This window comes from Hippoglossus stenolepis, chromosome 1 (genome assembly GCF_022539355.2).
Source record: "Hippoglossus stenolepis isolate QCI-W04-F060 chromosome 1, HSTE1.2, whole genome shotgun sequence".
Classification (NCBI taxonomy): domain Eukaryota; kingdom Metazoa; phylum Chordata; class Actinopteri; order Pleuronectiformes; family Pleuronectidae; genus Hippoglossus; species Hippoglossus stenolepis.
The window spans coordinates 22,431,650-22,451,061 of NC_061483.1; the positions used below are offsets into that span (position 1 = coordinate 22,431,650).

At 40.3% G+C, this 19,412-nt stretch overlaps 1 protein-coding gene across 5 annotated transcripts in view; it reads left to right on the forward strand.

The window, feature by feature from the left end:
• The window catches only part of celf6 (CUGBP Elav-like family member 6), a 141,080-nt gene extending 126,175 nt beyond the window's left edge, over positions 1-14,905 (forward strand). For 4 of the 5 annotated variants that reach the window (XM_035161215.2, XM_035161263.2, XM_035161273.2 and 1 more), the window contains 2 exons: positions 1,128-1,277; positions 7,307-14,905. In XM_035161215.2, the coding sequence (XP_035017106.1) occupies positions 1,128-1,255 (128 nt within the window). In that variant the 3' untranslated portion in view covers positions 1,256-1,277; positions 7,307-14,905. Of the gene's footprint in view, positions 1-1,127; positions 1,278-4,872; positions 4,943-7,306 lie in introns of those variants that run through there. The other variant, XM_047340850.1, reaches the window with a different exon arrangement.
• The last annotated feature ends 4,507 nt before the right edge of the window (positions 14,906-19,412 follow it).

Consider the following 19,412-nt stretch of genomic DNA (forward strand, 5'->3'; position numbering starts at 1 on the left):
AGAGGAGACCTGCTCCAAAATCCCATTCTGCTTTTATTGTTATACACACGGATTCCAGTGCTTAAAGTTTGCAGCGCGTTCTCCTGCGTCCTCTCTTCTTCTTCTGTGCTTTGACCCCCAGCTTTCTATCACCGTCTTGGCATGTGGATGTAAATGTGAGGTATGGAGATTCATTAAAGCCAGGGATAGTGTGAGCGTGTGTGCATGTTTGTAAGATTGGGAGATGGGGGGGGATCACTGCCAACTGACAGGCCCTTCCCTGCTCAGTTTGTTTAAAGGGTTTGTAAAAGAAGCTACCTTATCTCACCCGCACTGACAAAGCCTGCCCTCTCCCCCCAAATTAAATTGGACCCATAGCGGTGTGATCAAATCAGCTGGCAGGCGGAAAATTTGGGCCGTCAATCACTGAGGTGTCTGATAAGAGCAGGCAAGGAGTCCTGGCGTGGAAAGCTGTGGGCTCATTCCGCCCCGACACCCAGGTGATAACTCAGAGCAGCAGGCACCTCCGTCCTACACACCTTGCTCCTAGCATCTTGTCACGACCCCCGTGCCCTTTACTCAGATACACGCTCAGTCACACACGCGCACATGGCATTACACATTCAGACACACACACACAGACCTGCCACTCTTTCAGCAGCCAGGTAACATTTAAAGACTCTGATTTCCTCCACAAATTCACACACAACATGAGACTCCCTTTTTCCCTCTAATCTTTTAACACCTTTTCATGTTTTTCTTCTTTTTGTTCTCTGTTCAAGTTGGAATTCTAATAGCTCCTCTTTGTTTGATTTTTAATATCTGTGTTATTAGCCATTGTTGTATTTCATGTAATCGTTTTAATTCAGATATTTTCAATTAATCTGCAGAAAAGAGAAAACAAAGACCTATTGTTGTATCATTGTTGAGAGTTAAAAAGGGTCTTCTTCTTCTTCTTCTTCCCTCTTTCTTTCATTTCTCATTGTTTTTTTTATCACCATCTCTGTCCTCCATTTCTCTTCATGTTTCTTTCTCATCTCTCTACATTCTTCTCCCTTTATGTGCGGTTCCTTTTTTCCATTTTTCTATGCCCCCACCTCTCTCTCTCTCTCTCTCTCTCTCTTCGCAATTCTGCGTTCTTGTCTCAGGCTTTGTGAGTTTTGATAATCCATCCAGTGCTCAAGCCGCAATCCAGGCCATGAACGGGTTTCAGATAGGCATGAAGAGGCTGAAGGTGCAGCTAAAGCGGCCAAAGGATGCCAACCGACCTTATTGACTCGCCTGCTGTCCATACCCAGGTACAGTAACAGCCAGTGCCATAACACAACAGGAATTGTCACGTCATCCAATAAGTGTTAAAAATCGAACTGTCCGATTTATTTACGTAGCTACTGGTTTAACACAGTTGTGTTGCTACAGTAGATGTGAATGTGAAAGAGCAAGGACTCAAAGTTTGATTTAACTTTGATCCACAAACAAGGAGTATTTCAAGTCTGAGTAGAGCAAATACTTCGGCCAAGGCCCAACAGTCCCCTCTTGAAACCACATTTAAATTCACTAGATTTAGATTTTTATTGGCATAGGCACCAAAATGCACACAATCGTACATGTCAGTCCCCTAAACATGGCAGATTTTTTTCATCAAGATCCATGAAATATTCTCTGAGAAATCAACGACAATGCTGATTTGTCAATGGTTTTTGTTTCTTCTGGGGAGAGAAATCTAATCTGTACCTGCAGGATACTCCACTGCCGCCTGATGACATCATCAATACCCAGCTGTGCATGATTACCCGTCTACCGAGGCTGCCGTCAACAATCGATGCAAGTTGTTGAGCTACAAATACATAAAAAGCAGTTAGCAATCATTTCTCCCCGAATAATAGCTCAGCATTAGAGTTCTGTCAGCTGCTTAGCACGATCCAGGGAACGTATCAGCATGAGCTTATAGGAAAATTCATGGAGGAGATCCACGATAACACAGAGCAGGTTTATAGCATCTAGACTTTTTACAAGAGCAGTGATGAGCCTGACAAGTCAATGCAGGATGTTTGAAAGAAAATGCTGGGCTCACAGACAAACAGACAAAAAGACGCTTAATGGAAAGCACTTACTCACCTCGTAAACTGCAGCGGCCTGTATAATGATAGAAAACAGCACCAGCCCCGCGAAGAACCGTTTGGTGTAGCAACTACTGTCCATGAAAAAAGAAAAAGATGATGCTAAGCAGGCTCCCTACTGTGACGCATTCAAAAACTGATCCGTATTGTGGCTTTTATCAATATGGAAAATTAAAGCAAAACGCGATGGTAAACACAAAATATTGGAGCTCTACTCCCACCTTATAAAAACCGACAAAGAAATAGGAACGGTGTAAAAGAAAAGCGAAACCATATTCCTTGCCCCCCCCCCTTAGCTGAAAGTTATAATAAAACAAATATCTGCAACCTAAATAGAAATTACAAACACTAAATAATAACTTTGGCTCCAATAGTTAGGTCAAGTGATGCTTCACTCGTCTGTCATCAACTATAACAATCATAGTCCATTTTCATTTGCTTGTAAATATTCTCGAATAAAAAAAACGGCAAAGAAATATCTTGAACATTTTTTTTCTAATTAGGACATTTGTTTGACATTTGTTCTTGTCTTTCCATGAGAACATCGTAATATCTCATTCTAATTAACCATAGCCTTGTAGCAAACAGCACAGAGTACTTTGTACAATGCAATTAAAATCAAGACATATGATATATGTGTAATAGTTAATGTGTAAGTACACAAACTGACATGGTCATATATTTCAAAATGCCAATACAAAACTGGGAGCAAGTGTTCAAAACTATATAATAATGTTAATTTAATGCCATGTTTAGGACGAAAGTCTCAATATAATACTGAACATTTCACAATAAAATGTATTAAAAAATAACCTATTGAAATCAAGCTTAATCATGTATTTATGTAGCTTGTTTATTTTCTGCCTTTTTAATGGGACTGATGTTAATGACTCAACAATAAGAGCAAACATGAGCTCTTTTTTTCAGAGATCGAACAAATGCTTGGTTACCTTTACTTTTGATGAAAAGTATATTCTGTATTCATTATGTCTTCAGTATTCAGCAGAAAGTTAGAGCTATCATGCAAAAATTATAAAAAAGATGGTTTACCTAAAGTAGCACCATCCCTCAATAAAGACTAATTTCACAGTGTCAGCCTTGATTGAAAGAATCATCGCCCATCTGTCACAAAGTGCAGCTGCCAGCGCAAAAAATAATATAGATGCATGCTCTCTTCGCCCAATTGGCTAGACAACTTTTCATTACAATAACATAAGCCTGGATTATATTTCTCTATAAATAAAAGCATCATAATACCATTTGTTTGTTTTAGATTTGACTCTTTAAAAGCCACAAGATGGCATTAATGGAAGGTAGTGTGGAGTATAAATGATAGATGCAGCCTTTATCCCCTCGCCTGATAGCTTTTGAATAGAGCTCTGTCCTGCTAATTGAAGAGAAGCTTTCAAAGCAGACACCCGGAGAAGATGCACATCAATGAGGGACAAATGGAAAATATCCTGCAGCAGTCCTGAATGACAGGACAGTCATTGAGATGTACTCAGAATGTCTCAGCGTATGCACACATTTCAGAAAATAACATTCTGTCACTATCAGGAGGTGTGTGTGTGTGTGTGTGTGTGTGTGTGTGTGTGTGTGTGTGTGTGTGTGTGTGTGTGCATGTGCGTGTTTTTCCATCTTCCTTCGATCAGGATGATCTAATCCATCTTTTTTCCTCTGTTAGTACACATTTCTGTTGTTGAGTTAAAGAAAACCAATAGACCAAAACCAGGAGCAATCCCATGAAAACAATACGCTACCGGCGGGGGCTTCTGAAGCCAAATCTGTATCACAGCTTTAGGTTTTGTAGATTCCTCGAAATCAGGGGGGAAGAAGGAGTATTTCAAAGACTTGACCACTCAACTTTAAAGATTTTTTTCTCTTTTCGTTTATTGCCTTGCATTTGTGGCAGACAGTGAATTGAACCTCCTGGGCAGCTGAGTGAAATACGTAAAGTTCAGGTGTAACCTTAATTTTCTTCTTTCTACTACATTGTAAACTTTGATGAAACAGGAAGGATGATTGTGTGTGTGTGTGTGTGTGTGTGTGTGTGTGTGTGTGTGTGTGTGTGTGTGTGTGTGTGTGTGTGTGTGTGTGTGTGTGTGTGTGTGTGTGTGTGTGTGTGTGTTCCTCAGGTAAAAAACTTCAACATGTAGATAACTTCAGAGGACCCTTTTCCACTCTAATACTGACAATTTCACTTTGAAGTTGAATTAAAAACACCATCAGACAGCATTCTCCTCTGCTGGTCTCCGGAGCCCTGCTACTCTGAAATTGCGTTCTGTGTCTTAAAGATAAACTTAATGCAAAAAGCTGAAGCACTCACTGTACGGCCACCCTCATAGCAAACAATGCAATGGAAATCCAATTACTGTAGACAGGACAAGTTTCTGAAATATGCATTTCTGCCTTAAGGGTTATCTTTGTGAATATATATTTAAAAAAACATCAATTCAACCTTTTAACCTGCACATTTTGTCAGCCTGAAAATATTTCACCACCTCACTGAGGCACAGGCCCTTTTTTCGTGCTGTGTTGAAGATTATTTGTTCTCTTATTTCTGTTTTGCTTGTCAATTCGTTTTTTCTTTACGTTTTTTTAGTAATGACCATAATAACCTCATTTGATTTGTCAGGCCGAATAAGTGAGAGTGTGGAACAAATATGCAGAGGGGTGCTTTGAATTCTGAACCTGAGGAAAGGAGAAAATCCCACTGTTTCTTTCCTTCTTTTGCACCCCCACCAACCTGGCAACCTGACACGGCCAATCACAGTGTGACGTGGCCTTTCTCCGCTATAAAGCCACACCCCTCCCCTACACCTGTCATGGGGCCAAGTTCCCACAGCTGTAAGTTGAACCCATGGTGTCATTTTCTTTTGGATGACGTCATGTGGTGGGACTGTGACTGCGTTGCATGACGTGGCGTTGATTGATATCTCTAAACTCTATCTCTTTATACTCTGCCCTCCTTTCATATATATATATATATATTTATATATACTGTATATTGTATATTGGCAGTTTGTGGAGTGCAGTAAACTGATGCCTTTCTTGGCTGGTACCTGTTGTACATAATGTAACTCACGTGCTGCTATAACTGGTTGGTTGATCATAACTGGAAGTGGCCTTTAACCCTTTGTGCTATTGTACCGTGTGCCCTTGTGACGTTTTACTTTTTCCTGTGGGGTTCATGTGTATGGATGTACTGTTTTCTCTATTTCTCTATTTCCTTCACATTCACATCAAGTGTTTTTTCCCAAATAAACTATGATTTTATTTTTTACTTTAGTAAAGTCAGAGGAATTGTTTCTCCCCCCCCCCCATCCAATGGACAGCTGTTTAGTTGAGAGGTGGCCAACATGACCCTATGTTTGTGTAGCCAATTAAATCTCCACTGTTCACGCAGAGAGCACAGGCAAATGTTGACACTAAACTTCTCCGTGGATTCCATCTGCACAGGGAGTACTTCTGCAAGATTGTTTTGTTTGCCTAACATGAGAATCACTTCCCATTTATTTATTTATGAGGGTGCAAACCAATTACACCGTGATAGCAGAGCTGCAGGCAGTGCTGTAGACCCACATGGCTAAAATCCGTCCACCACACAGCCACACTGACTGTACACATAGGTGTGTATAAGCAGGGTGTAAAAAAAGAGCAAAGTGCCTGGGATGAGTGTTTGCCGCTGCCTATCCTTGTCTTTTTTTAGTAGGATTATGTCGCCAAGATAAATTAGCTGTTATACTTTTGCCGTTTGCATTACAGATAATTGTTATTCTCTCTGTAAAACCAAAAAAAAGGAGTCAATGGATTCGGAGGGAAAAAGGTTTGTTTCTCTCCCTCCAGGCCAAAACCCTGATAAGAGTTAGTTGTTTTCATCTAACTCTTTGTTTCTTCTATTCTTTCTGAAGCCCTGCAGGTGACTCTCCCCTCCCAAACTCTATTCAAGGAACTCAGGGGGGTGTCGAGCGAGGCAAGCCGGGGGATGGGGTCTTTCTGGCAACAACTGTGCCTCTTAACTGCCAGGTGTCTTTTATGGAGTCATCTAAGAAGGTGGTGGTGTGGTGGGAGGGGCAGGGCACAACGCTGGAACAAAAATCTTGTGGAAAAATAAATTCTTTACTATCTGACAAAGTTGCAGGGTGAAGTAGTTGTGATGTTTACAAAAAAGCTGTTTACTTCGTAGGGGGAAGAAATATCTATTTTAAAGCCACTGTGTGATTCTTTAGCTCTGCAGTAGATGTACAGCCAGCGTCGAGAGTGGCTTATAAAAGAGGGAATTTGTGATAGCGACTCTTATTGCTTCATGCTGCTAATGACCAGGCTCACTTTGGCCCAAATTTGTGGAAAAAAAGTTAGAATCAGTGTGCTCCCCACATCTGAAAGGCAGATCTATTATGAAATGGTCACAAGCTCATTTACAAAGATGGAAGGTAGAACAAAGAGCATCAGGGCGAGTGTTCCGGTAACAAAGTCGGAGCCTTTCATGTTCACTTCCACAGAGTGATTTGCTGTGATTTCATAGCCTTTCTTCACTCACATCATAGCACACAACATATTAGGGATGATAGCCTGTAAACTAGATCTTTTATACCTCAGCGGCACAGACGCATTAAGTAACGGTGCAGCATATCAAGTCAGCACAACACAAGGGGAGATAGGTTGGGTTTTTCATTGGATCTTATATTAAGGCCATTTCTTGAAATATGTTTTTTTTTTTGGATAACCATCAGTTCCTCGTTTTAATCATTACACACTTTTAACTTTTCAACATGCCCTTGTCCTGTTTCCTTGTTCTTTTTTTGCTTTGAAATGAATTACCAATAAGATGAATGATAGCAACATCTCGGGCAACAATTTTTTTTCTCATGCAGGAAGATGGAGTCCGTTTAAATTAGGCCTTCGTTGGATTAGTGCTGTCACTGTGTAGATGTCTGTTCCATATGGTTAAAACACAAATCTCCCACCCCACCTCTTGCCCACTTATTTCTGGTTTTGATTGACATACTCCTCTTTTTTTCTCCCAACTCCTCTCCGTCTGTTTCTCATGCTGTTAGCTGTGCCTGTCAGTCTGTGTGATAACCAGGAGCCAGCAACCCCAAGCATGTTTGCCACAGCCTCTCTGAATCCACTCTCTTTATTCTCCCCCCTCTCTCTCTCTTTTCTCTCCCTTTACCTCTCTCTCTCTCTCTCTTTCAATGTCACAGGATGAAGGGCCACAACACCTTATTTCCACAAGTGCAGTAAAAAGTACAAAGACTTCTTGCTCTGCTACATATCATGAAGGAAGGGTGGTCCCTTGATCCTGCTGGAAAACCCACTGAAAGATTGGGTGACTGAGAAAAGGATCCCAGAGTTGTATTTTTTTCTCTTTTTTTATTTTACTTTTTTCTTTCTTCGCAAATGCCTCCTTTTTCCCTGTTTTGCTTTGGCGTCTGTGGAAGAAGATTTTTTGCAGAGACCAACTTTTTGCTGCTGTTTTTTAGACATGATGGGGAAAAAATACCTTTATAGACTCATTATGCTCAAAGCATGCATACTGACAGAGGATATAGATAAACACACACGAGTACAGATAACAAACCAAACATACACATCTAAAGATGCTATACACCTGAAAAAAATGAAAAATGACAAAAAAATATCTACTTTGTACATGTATAAATACGTGCAAATGCCAACTCAAGTACTGAAGCAAACACACACACAAACGTACACACAAACACACACACCAGCCTGCTGCCATTTTGGTTTTTGTGCCTACACAGGTGTTGTGCTCTGTGACAGGGCAAGCTCTGGATTGAAGAAGAAAAGAAGAAGATGATGATGAAGAAGAAGAAGATGATGATGATGATGAAGAAGAAGAAGAGGAGAATCCAGGATAATTTACATGCATCATTCCTTAGGAAATAGGGACCAAAGGACTAAATGCTTTTTAAAAGAATATAAATATATAAATATATAAATATATATTTAAAAACTCATACCTTGTAGCTGCAAGTATTACAACTTACTCGTAGTAAAAAAAATCATTAAATCAATATCCAGTGGCCTACTGTAAGTACGAATAAAAAGAAAATGGAAATAATGTATAAAAAAAAAGACATGGAATCGTAGTATAGGGGCTGATCTTTTGCTCTGGATGCTGATTTAGCACCAGGTTGTAGAATAGTAAAGTAGTCTAGAAAAAAATGTAGATTTGCTAACTTTTGCTGTTGTTTGAAAAAATACTTGAAGTTGTAATGAAAAGGAAGGTAAACGGAGGGGGAAAAAAGGAAACATTCATCTGCCCCCCCGCCCCACGTAGGCAACGAGTCTCTATCTCTTGGATGTTAAGGTTTCAGCCACTGGATATTTCGCTCATCATGATGTACAAGTCACTGCACTCTCTGACAGCTATGAACAGACTGTTCCGGAAGAAGAAAAAAAGAATGACAAGAGACAAAGAAAAAAAAGAGTGAACTTATGTCTGTGCTGGACAGGGTGCAGACGTTTCAGGCTTCTCACTGGCCTTTGTGTTCAAGCGACAATCCACTGCAAAGACCAAGCAAAATGGACATGGGGTGACTTTTGTTGTTTTTTTTGTTTTTTTCTTGACCTTTTGTATTGCAACATGAAGTGTGAATTATGAAGCCACAGATTGTTAAAAAGGAGATGGTTCTATTAAGAGAGATGGACAAATGGATAGTCATGAGGGGAGCGAAAAGAAGGATGAGGAATGAGGCGACAGCTACTGAAACTGCCAGCAGAATGAACTCCAGTATACAATTGGCCCTTATGGCATTGGAATAAATAGCATACCCCAACTGTAAACAACCAGGATTATATAAGTGACATGTCAAGGATATGTGTCCACTGGAGCTGCTACAGAACCCCAGACTGAGAAAAACTCAACCTTGTGTCTTTGGCAGATCCAAACAAACATTTCTCTGAAGACAAACTCAATTTACTGTATTGATGGCAAAGGAGTGCAGGCTTTTACAGTTCATTTAGCTCTGTCAAATATAATGTAAATTCCACTTTGTTCCCTCACCTGCTTTCCTCATACACAACCTACAAAAGAAAAAAAAAAAGTATACGGACTACATCTAAATTAGATCTAACCGTCGTTCTTCACCATCACTCAGCTCGCCTCTAGCCTCTCTGACACTGACGCCAGGCAGGAGAGAAATAAAGCACTCCAGCAGTGTCATGTCTTGATTTAGAGTCCCGTAGCCTTTATTTACACTGTTTCAAAGCTCTGGATGCAGGAACTTTCTCTTAAAGCAGATCAATATGTTTGAAATGAGGCTAGAGGGAGGAGCGATGCTGTTTAACACGTCCCAATTTTCTCCATCGAACACCTGCTCACATCCCGACACCAGTCCTTTGAGCACTGACCACTGGGCGTTGAGAGGCCAGGAGGGAAGTGAACAAAGGAAGTCAACAACCACATTGAGATCCTTTAAACCGGTGCTTGGAGGGGGATTCCCAGTGATTTAATCGATAAAGTTAGAGGCTGTAGTTTGGTACCTTATGTTTCATTCCTAGAAACATATCTTGCATTCCCTCTTGCTCTGTTCAAACCTGATCCAAATCACTAAATGGGGAATGGATCAAATTTGACTCTTTCACCCATTAAGACCAGATACATGTATTTACCTTTAAGACCAGATGGAACGTTTGTGTGCCATTTCCTTCAGAGCCGGACAATTAATATATGATGTGTCTCCTGACCCACTGACAAAGTTAGACAAGGAAGACCCGGCATTTTTTTTTTATGTTCACAAAGATTATTGGAAATGGCATAATTTAAATCCTCTAAAATGAAAGCCAAAAGTTTAAACTAGCCAAAAGTTTAAACTAGCAAAAAAATGTTTTTCATTTCATGTCTCTTATTTGCTTCAGAGGCTGAGATAATTAACATTTTTGTAAAAAATTGGCAATTCTGTCAGCTCTTCAGGAAACCATCAGGTTTTAGGCTGCTTTTCTACTTGGCACCTTAGGTCTTAATGGGTTAAATGAGCAGAAGGTCTTGATTTGGACCCACTCCATGTGCCCCCCTCCTAAGATCAGCCATGCCTTTTCAGATCTCAGCCCAACGTTCAGCAGGCTCACACCTTGAAACAGCATTTTCCGAACCTGGCTAATGTCGTCGCTCACTACCCTTCAATTAGCTTGTGCACCGTATTAGACATGCTATTTCACCTTTCCTTCTAATCACACTATAATCACCAACCTCTATACATTAGCAGCAACCAAGTGAAAAATCACCGGGATAATCACTTGGACCAAATGACGGGAGAAATGGTCCCCTGCATGCACATGGATGACAGAAGGAAGATTAGAGAGAATTATGTTTGTGCCTACTCGCTGGCAAGGCTGCTGACAGCTGACCTGGCACCAATTACGCTGCAAAATTTACCCGAAAAGGAGGATGTGGGATAAAACTTTACATATCATAGCAAGGTGCTGATATTATCAGTAGATTTACTTTACTAGAAATTAGAAGAGAAAGGTGGATGGCAAAATGTACAACAATTTAATTTTTTTCTTTGGCCCCAACATAAATTAGGTCAAAACCAACTTTCACTTTAACTGGAAATCCTCAATTCTGTGGAAGCAGCTGCTGTGAGGCCTATGTTATTGTGCTTCCTCTTTCGGCTCATAATTGTGTCTCAACAGTCGCCACTGAGGCTGCCATGTTTTACAAAATAGCTTGCTCTCCTCTTGCTCACCAGCGAAGCATCATTTTGAAGCACAGTGGTTCTTCAGATTGAAAATGATGCCCATCAAAATGCTAGCTTTAAAAAAAGAATATGCCCTCAAGTACATGTTAGGTAAATCCCAGCCCTCCTTCCTCAGCCCTCAATACGACTTACGTTGCAGGAAGCTTCATGAATTAATGTGAAGTAGGTCAAAACAAAACCATGTTCTGCAGGATGTTTGTGCTCATTATTCATGTGAAGCCCAACGATTCAATGGCAAATCTAATGTTCCACAAGTTTCCCCACGCTTGCCATAGCCGGCTTTAGAGTGCGTTCTGCGAGTGAGGCTCCGTCAGGCCAAACATGAACCCTGCATGCCTGCTCCACTCTTATTCGTCTTATACCACATGCTGTATTAGTTCCCACTGCTAATGGCATGTTGAGTTCCCAGTGAGCCAAAATCCAGCCAAGCCCGTCCTTCTGTCCGCTTGGATAACAGCGCAGTGTTCGTGTAGCATCTTTGCTATGCCAGGGCTAAATCAGGCGATGTGAAATCAGCATCTCAACCCTTTTAACAAGGGTGCTCTTATTACTTTTACACCCCAGGGACGATGTTATTGAGGTGACACATTTTTAAAAAAAGATAGCAGTGAAATAGGCTGCAGAAGTACCAAAACAAGGGGAAAAAGTATTTTTAAGATCTTCTTGTTCCCTCCTTTATCAAGTCTCTGCCTATCCTGCTCCAGTCTGGTCTGGTTTCTAGTCCAGGCTGTGTCACCTCTAAGAGCAATGACAACTGTCAGCCCAGCAGGAACTCACGAGCTGTTGCCAAACTGCTATTTGGCATTTGCCCTCAAATTTACAAAGAGAAAATGTAACTTGGCATTTTACCCCAAGGAAATTAATATGAATCTAATTAACTGTGAGAATATGCCTGAACGCAGTGGAAGATATACAGAAGCACAGCGAGTTCTTATTCAATAATCATTCCAACCATTTGCTCCTCTGCAACTGATCCATCTCCCACTCTGACCTTGTATCATTGAATTAAAAATCGGGTGGTCTATACACAGTATAAGGATATGGGTATACTATGGGTATATACGTTGCTTAAAAGATTAGTCCTCGAGAGGAAAAGGCCCAGCCAATGGCAGGGCCAAGGGGAGAACCACTAGAGCATGTCTACGAATCTCTAACCCCCTGGGTGCATAACACTCACCCTAAAATAGCAGTGATTGTCAAGGAAAGGAAGTGAAATGTAATTGACTGAAAGTGGAGAGATAATTAAAGGAACCTGTTGGACAGGAGCGAAGAAATTAATGCCTCTCATTTAATAGCTGCTTTGGGAGAGAGCTTTTCCTTCATCACACTTAAGCGCAAAAAAAAAGGTTTCGCTGTAGAAAGGGGATTTTGTATGGAAAAAGGTGGAGGTGGAAATAGGCAGTGGGTGGTTGGGGTGCTGTGTGCTAAACTGAAACTCCACATAATCATTCCCAATACTCAGGGCATCAGGCTCCATGATGTCACGATTAGTGGAGAGGTTCAGAGCCTTGCGTTACCCCGGATTCTAAGGGACATCGATGTGAATCACTAACATGGTCAGCAGGAGCGGTGAGATGGCATCCAGTCGCGGGGAGTGCTGAGCCAACAGAAGGGCTGATGAAACACCTGCTTTAGATTTACAGTGTCGTCATCCAATTCCAAGACTAACAAACAAACACATTAACAATGAAAGAAACAAAAAATGCCATCGTCCATCTAAAAAATGCAGTTAATCCCTGGAGGCGTGAAATTTAACAATGTGGCTGAGAGTGATGAAGACAAATACTTTTTTTATTCCTTAATGTAAATAGCCTATAAAATACAAAAACAGAGGGCGGTTGTATAGCAGCTTGTGTTGAGAAGCCCAACTCTGTGGGACAATGATGTCACTATATAATGTATCCACAGCAGTGCAGGGAGAGTTTTAGTCCTTTTAAGCCCCTTAAGTTTGGGCTGTGAACATGCATCCTACAACCTTAAGCGTCAGACCATGGCTTAGACAGCATTTGACTTAGTGTCAAACCTAAGCCACGGCCCCCAAAGTGATCCGTTAATTAAGATTCTGTGTACGCCGACATGTCTTGATTTTTCTGACAGAAGAAGGATCGCCTGTGCTGTAATTGGATTAGTCCAATTGGGGCTGATGAACAGATATGACAGTGACAGTAGAGTTCATCCATCTGCATGCTTACTGCTCAACAGTGCAGCAAAAGAAAAAAAACATAAGAAAAAAAAAAAACACCACACTTTTTCCACATTCTTTGGGAGTGAATATTTTGGCTTTAAGGCTTTAAAGAAGATCATTTTACAAAATTAAACTCCAGGTAACACTTTGTTCAACATGTACATAAACCATTTTTTGGGGTAAAAAAAAAAAAAATGTTTCATTCACATGGTTGGAATTACATATACATGGTTCGGCCGAGATTGAAAGAAAGGGACAAACAATGACAGCGGTTACTGGAGAACCCAGCAGAACAACCCCCTGCCTGCTTGACCCAATCTGCCACTGCTCTTCTGACCATACAGTTACTTCTGTACATACAATATAGCTTATTTTTCAATTCTGTTCAACCTTCTTTATAGGCCGTAAAATAGATCATGTTCAAACATTTAAAAAAAAAGTTAAAATAATAGTTAATATATTTCAGTGAAACTAAGAAAATGAACCTATGAAATAATTTATCAAAAAGAAGATAAAGTGATTTTATTTCTTGTACAGTGAAGCACTGATGTTCAAAAATGGGATTTTATACTCATGTTGGTAAATCGTTCTTCAGTTTCTATCTTTTATTTTGTTATTATCGGCTGAAGCTGGGAAAGGCCCATTGTCATGAGGTTTATTCGGATATGCTTTGATCTTTTTGTTTTTTTGGGGGGTTGCACAATCCATGTATGAAATCCCAGGAGGAGTAAGTTCAAAGGGATTTTGCCACAGAAAGCTCTTAAAATCAATACAAGAATTAACAATCTGCACTGTAAAAGAATGATTGATGGTACTGGTCATGTGGATTCAGAAAAAATGAGTCCATTGCACAACTGTGTTCAAATGAATCAGCATTGCATGTTCAAAAAGAATCTCATCTGAGGCCTTTTATTGTTTTGAGAAAAATACAAAAAATGATGAAAAAAAACAAACTTGAAAATAACTTTTTCAGCCAGGTTGGAAGACTTATGCTGTCATATCCCATTGTCTGTAAGCCATGAATGGATTCCTGTAATGAACCTCTCTTAATGTAACTGCTTTTCTTTCATTTGTTTACTTGTTTATTTCTTTTGAAGGGCTGGTGGTAATCATTGACATATCTCTGTTTTGGTTCTATGGTTTCTTTCTCAGTTTGTTATGATCTAATGTGACTTCATCCACTGAAGACATTGTACCGACAGTGACAGCGCCATTTTGTTTTGCTCCAGTCAGGTTGATTTTGTTAATCTGAGGAGGGAATTCTGCCTTAAACCCAGCCTGTTCTCTTTGACAGTACTACCTGTGAACAGTGGTCGGACACACTGTATTCTGGGGATGCCAAATGCTCTATCTTCAAAAGTCAAAAATCTGTTGCAAAGACAAAAAACACCTCACCAGAGTCAGTTTTGCCTCAAACCCATTTTGACATGAATGAGGATGTGGTTATGCACCTCCATTTTTCATTGGTTATAAGGACCAAAATGTAAACAAACTCAACTGAGTAGTTTGCTCCAATCAAGCATTCAATGAGAGCCTTTAAAGAATTCACATTTAGCCATAAGTAATTTTGCATCCATGATCTTTGTATCATGAATCATTACATTCCCAGCTTCACTTTATCATCCTCTTCATTTGTTCTCATGCACAATCCATTTATCATATGATATTTAGGTATTCATATTCACAAGGAACGGAATAATCATATCTTTGAATTAAACAAACTGGGTTTCTGTTTTCTTTTTATCTGAAACAGAGATGTAATTTGAATTAACGTTGGCTCGGGTCCGTTTCCCTGATTCGGAGTGATATCTCCTTTAGTGCTCCTGAACTCTGTAGTTCTCTAGTTCATTATATTCTGCTTAGACTAAAATAAAGCACAGTCCTGTAGAAGATTGAGCCTGCTTTGTCTTTTTTTATCTGTCCTCATTAAATAAATCCAAAAGGTTTGGGTCTATCTTTGGTGTGCACGCATGACCCTGTTTGCAAAGATGTGAAATGTTCAGTGTCCTCTGTCACTCGGTTTGTGGAGAGAATGCATTTAGGACTTGTCATTGTATTAATTGAGCTAACAGCGCTAACCATATCCGAATACCAAATTAGATGAGACGGTTAGTAGAAAATCGTTTAAAAAGGGCGAATAATGCATAATAAATGGAAGGGAGATTGGAAGAGGGAGGGGAATAAATTGTGAATTGATTAAAGGGAAATGAATATTCAGCTCTTGTCTTGCGGAGGTGTTACAGTGGAAACAAAATCAGGTGCAATGGGTGCTGCTGGTTATCATCTGTGAATAAGAAGCAGGACGTCAATCGATTAATCAGAGGTTTTCCTCACGCTGCGTTTTATTGACAGAGATGTTACGGTAAGAAGGGTCAGGTCACATTGAAGCCTGTGGTCAGTGTCCTTTTTATGGCCCCCGGAGTATCCCCCTCCCTCATTAACCCTCAACAGTCACCAGACGCCCCTAAAGCCTACAAGTCCGTACAATATTAACAAGTCCGCAACTAACCCAAGCCGCCTTGGTACAATATTAGAAATAATTTACCTTTTTTCTTTGCAAATCAACGCGGTTACAACAATCCCCAGTAACTGCAACTGCCCATCACAGCAGAAGGAACACATCAAAACTCGCTGGCAGTAATTGTTCCGAGAATAGTGCATGACACCCCCGAGACCATCAATGACAAAACCTCCCCAAGACACCAAACATCATTTCTTGTTTATGGGCCTCTCCGGTACATCTATGTAGCAGAATTGGTGTGGAAACAGATTTATGGTTGCTAAATTTGCAGGTGATAAAAAGGGAAAGAGTGGCCAGTTGGGGCACTAACTCTTGGCTATTCACATGTTGACTCCCGTGCAGGGTCTCCGGGGGCCCTTTCTCATTGTGCGGCAGACACTCCATGATTCCACATGACAAACTGGATTGTTCCTCGAGTGAGTCCTGCTGAATTATTTTGGTCCTTTCGATTGCATCTCCTACCCCTGAGATTTTCCTCTACTGTTGCCTTTGAGCCATAAGCCTCGACAGCCACCGTTGTCGATACTCAATCTGTTCTGTAACCCCTAAAGCTGATGAAATGTGCTAACAGGGGTTTGTTTGTTTGTCTCCAGGAGGGGGGCCAGGAGAAAGAAAATGGAACAACAAGACTCTTTTGACAGTTCCATTTTTCCAATGTTTTGGAGTGAGGGATAATCATGAAGTATGGATTGGATAGAGGAAAGTTATTACATTTTGTTGTCTTTATCCTTGTTTGACTTGTCAGGAAAAAAAAGGTCAGATTGTTCCAAACATGTTTCTTTACGGGTTTATCCTCAATTCTGGCTCCCGTTCTCTCTTAAATGTGGGTGAGGAAAAATCGGTTTTCTCGCTTCTCTCAGTCTTGTAACCCTCTAAATCTTCAGTGTAAATTTGACAAACACAACCCTCTCCATGTCTGGCTGCAGTGTTTCTTGTGTGTATTTACTTTAGTGGTGGTGCTGATTGGGATGGGGTGGCTGGATAGCTCAAATACGGCATCTGACACACAGACACACACGGGAAAAGAAAAAAAAAAGGTTAAAAAAAAAAGAAAAAGACTTAACACTACTAGTGTCTTCAAGTAAGTGTCTTTTAGCATCACATCATTCACATCAACAAATGCACCTGTTGGAAGGGCAGTGTGTGAACTGGCTGTATCAAAAAATAATATTTGTTCTTTCTTTTCTTAAAGCACTTCTCTTTTGTCACTACATATTTTACGGTCTAAATTATGAAATGTAATAACATTTTAAAACTGTACATATGCAAAGTAAAAAAAAACATGATCACTATTAATAGTTCATAATATTTACTTCTATTCCTCACATGGAATATTTAACTGAAAATGCCAATTTAATGGGTTATGATGAAGTGAAATAATTGTATAATGTCTTCCTGATTCTTTTGCAACTAATATATAACTGACAGAAACGCATTTCAGCTTATTACTTTCATAAGCTTTTAAATTCATGCCCTGTACCTTATTATACCAAGGAAGGACTTGTCAGTATGTAATCGTGAATAATGGCCTTCAACTTCTTAACTATGCCCTACACAAATATTTACTATATTGACTCATCACTTGTCACTTACCACACATTTAGCATTTTACTTTATCGTCCATTAATCTATCAATGCATCCATTAGGGACACTCAAGGGTTTGGTCGCCTCTGCACACTCCAGCGGGCCTATTAGCATGTCCTGTAATGGGAAGCATGTCGCAAACACTAAGCATAAGCTACGCCACTCAGAAAACTGAGCTGCTGTCAACACTCTCTAAATTGTAGATTTGCATAGAAGAGGCTATATGCTTTGTCTTCTCCACTTGTAATTATTACAAAAAAGGTCTTTGTGCATCTACAAGCCCCCAAAGGAGCCTCAGAATGGCTCCGACAAAGGGTGGCAAATTTCGATTCAATCCCTCTTAACATGCAGACTCCAAAATAACAAAAGATTATAACAAAATGAAAGTGTGAAGAAAACCTGGGTAAGCAAAGCTGCACAATCCCTTTGATCCTATTATGTATTACAAAAGCTTAATCAATATCTAATCAAGGGGAATATAGCATGCCATGTCTTACAGAGCTCTTTGTTGTCAGAGGTGAGGTTGCCATGGTGACTGGACAGGTGTGGAGAGCTTAGGCTGCAGTGGTATTGATGGAAATTAAGCAGCATTGATGAGACCTGAAGATGCTGGGATTGAAAAAGGAGATAATTAAAGCGAGGGATATGGCAGGAGACGTGGGGGGGGGGGGGACAAAAGAGATTTAGGATGATGATACAGGAGGTGATGCAGACATGTGCAACTTGGACGTGGAGCTGAAGTGTTTGCAAAGATTTCCATCCACCACCACCTGACCTACAGAGTCTTTTGAAACACACGGAAGAAAAATGAAGGTTGGATAATACCGTAAAGCATGTTTTAAATTTCAATTGATTTCTTTACTTTAATACTTCAATCCGATTTTATATTTCAAGAGAAATAAAAAACACCACACATGACAAACATTACATTGTTTATGGCATCTGTGGCTCAGCAGGCAGACTGAGCCGTTCAGTAACCAGAAGGTCGTTGCATGCTCAATATTGCCCCCCGACGGTACCCATGCTGCATTGTGTGCAATTGTATAGAAAAAGCGTTGTGAAATGCTGCGTGACTGTGACTTGTACTATAAAGTGCTTTGAGTGGTCAATAAGACTGGAAAGGCTCTATTTAAATACAGTCCATTTACCATCCCTTTTACATTGGCAGATAAATACCAGCAAAATACCACACATTACTACAATACATGAAAAGACCATTATACACATTTGGCAAGTTATTTCATTCTAAACTCAATTAGTCTTCTGGCTTCTCCAATGAGTAATCAAGGTTTACAGTTTTAACTTTTCCAACTGCATATATCCCATAAATACAAAATCAAATGAACAGAGATCACACAAGTCTCCATTTCAATTCCTTTCTTTCTCCTTTTGAGGTAATTCACAGGCTGCATGGTAAAACTAACAAGGGAAGATTAAGCAAGTGCACGAAAACATCTGAAAGATGATGTCATCGCTGTGCACAGAGGGAAACTTTGTCAAGGGTCACATCTGCACTTTATGTTCCACTCGACCCTCGACTGTCGGTGGCAGAAATCCAGCAAGTTCTGTCCGTTCTGGCCCTCAGCCCTGCCCAGTCCCACAGAGCCCTCTCTGTCAACACCTGATTAACACTTGGGATAATAGGTCATTAAAGTTCTCCTTCAATCAATGAGTCCAATCGAGTAATCAGGGCCGAGATTGAATGAACCCCAACCAGTGTGCAGCCCTGTGGGAGCGGAGCCTTAATCAGTATTGGAGAAAGGGTTGCTTTCAACTGGAGATGTATCCACAATAACACTCCTGGTTCTTTTACTCACTTTGAATCTAAAATCACCTTGTGCATAATTTAAATAAAACAAGAGCATCTTTTATGGGTGCTTGTTTTTTCACCCATCGGTGGTATAAGTCACCTTAACATCTCTCCGTGTCTTAAAAGGTTTGTATGACCTGCAGACGCCTCATGCTGTCCTAAGCTTTGGTGACGCACACAGCCCACTCTGCACCCCTCTTTGTTTCTGTGATGTATTAGCACTGGCCTTTGTTTAAATCTCTCCTGGCATTCAGCAGGTCAGTGTTGTTTAACCTGCTGCCTTTCAGCTGGGAGATTTCATCCATTCTCATAAATCACACTGAAGTGTCATTATTTTCTGATTACCGTCTTAATCACACAAACACACAATTATTGCTGCTTATAAGCGTGCCAAATTAACACACATAGATAAGTTACACATTTCTGAGACACGATGTGCTACATTTTCATGGAGTACAATATCATAGTAGGGCTGGGCAATAT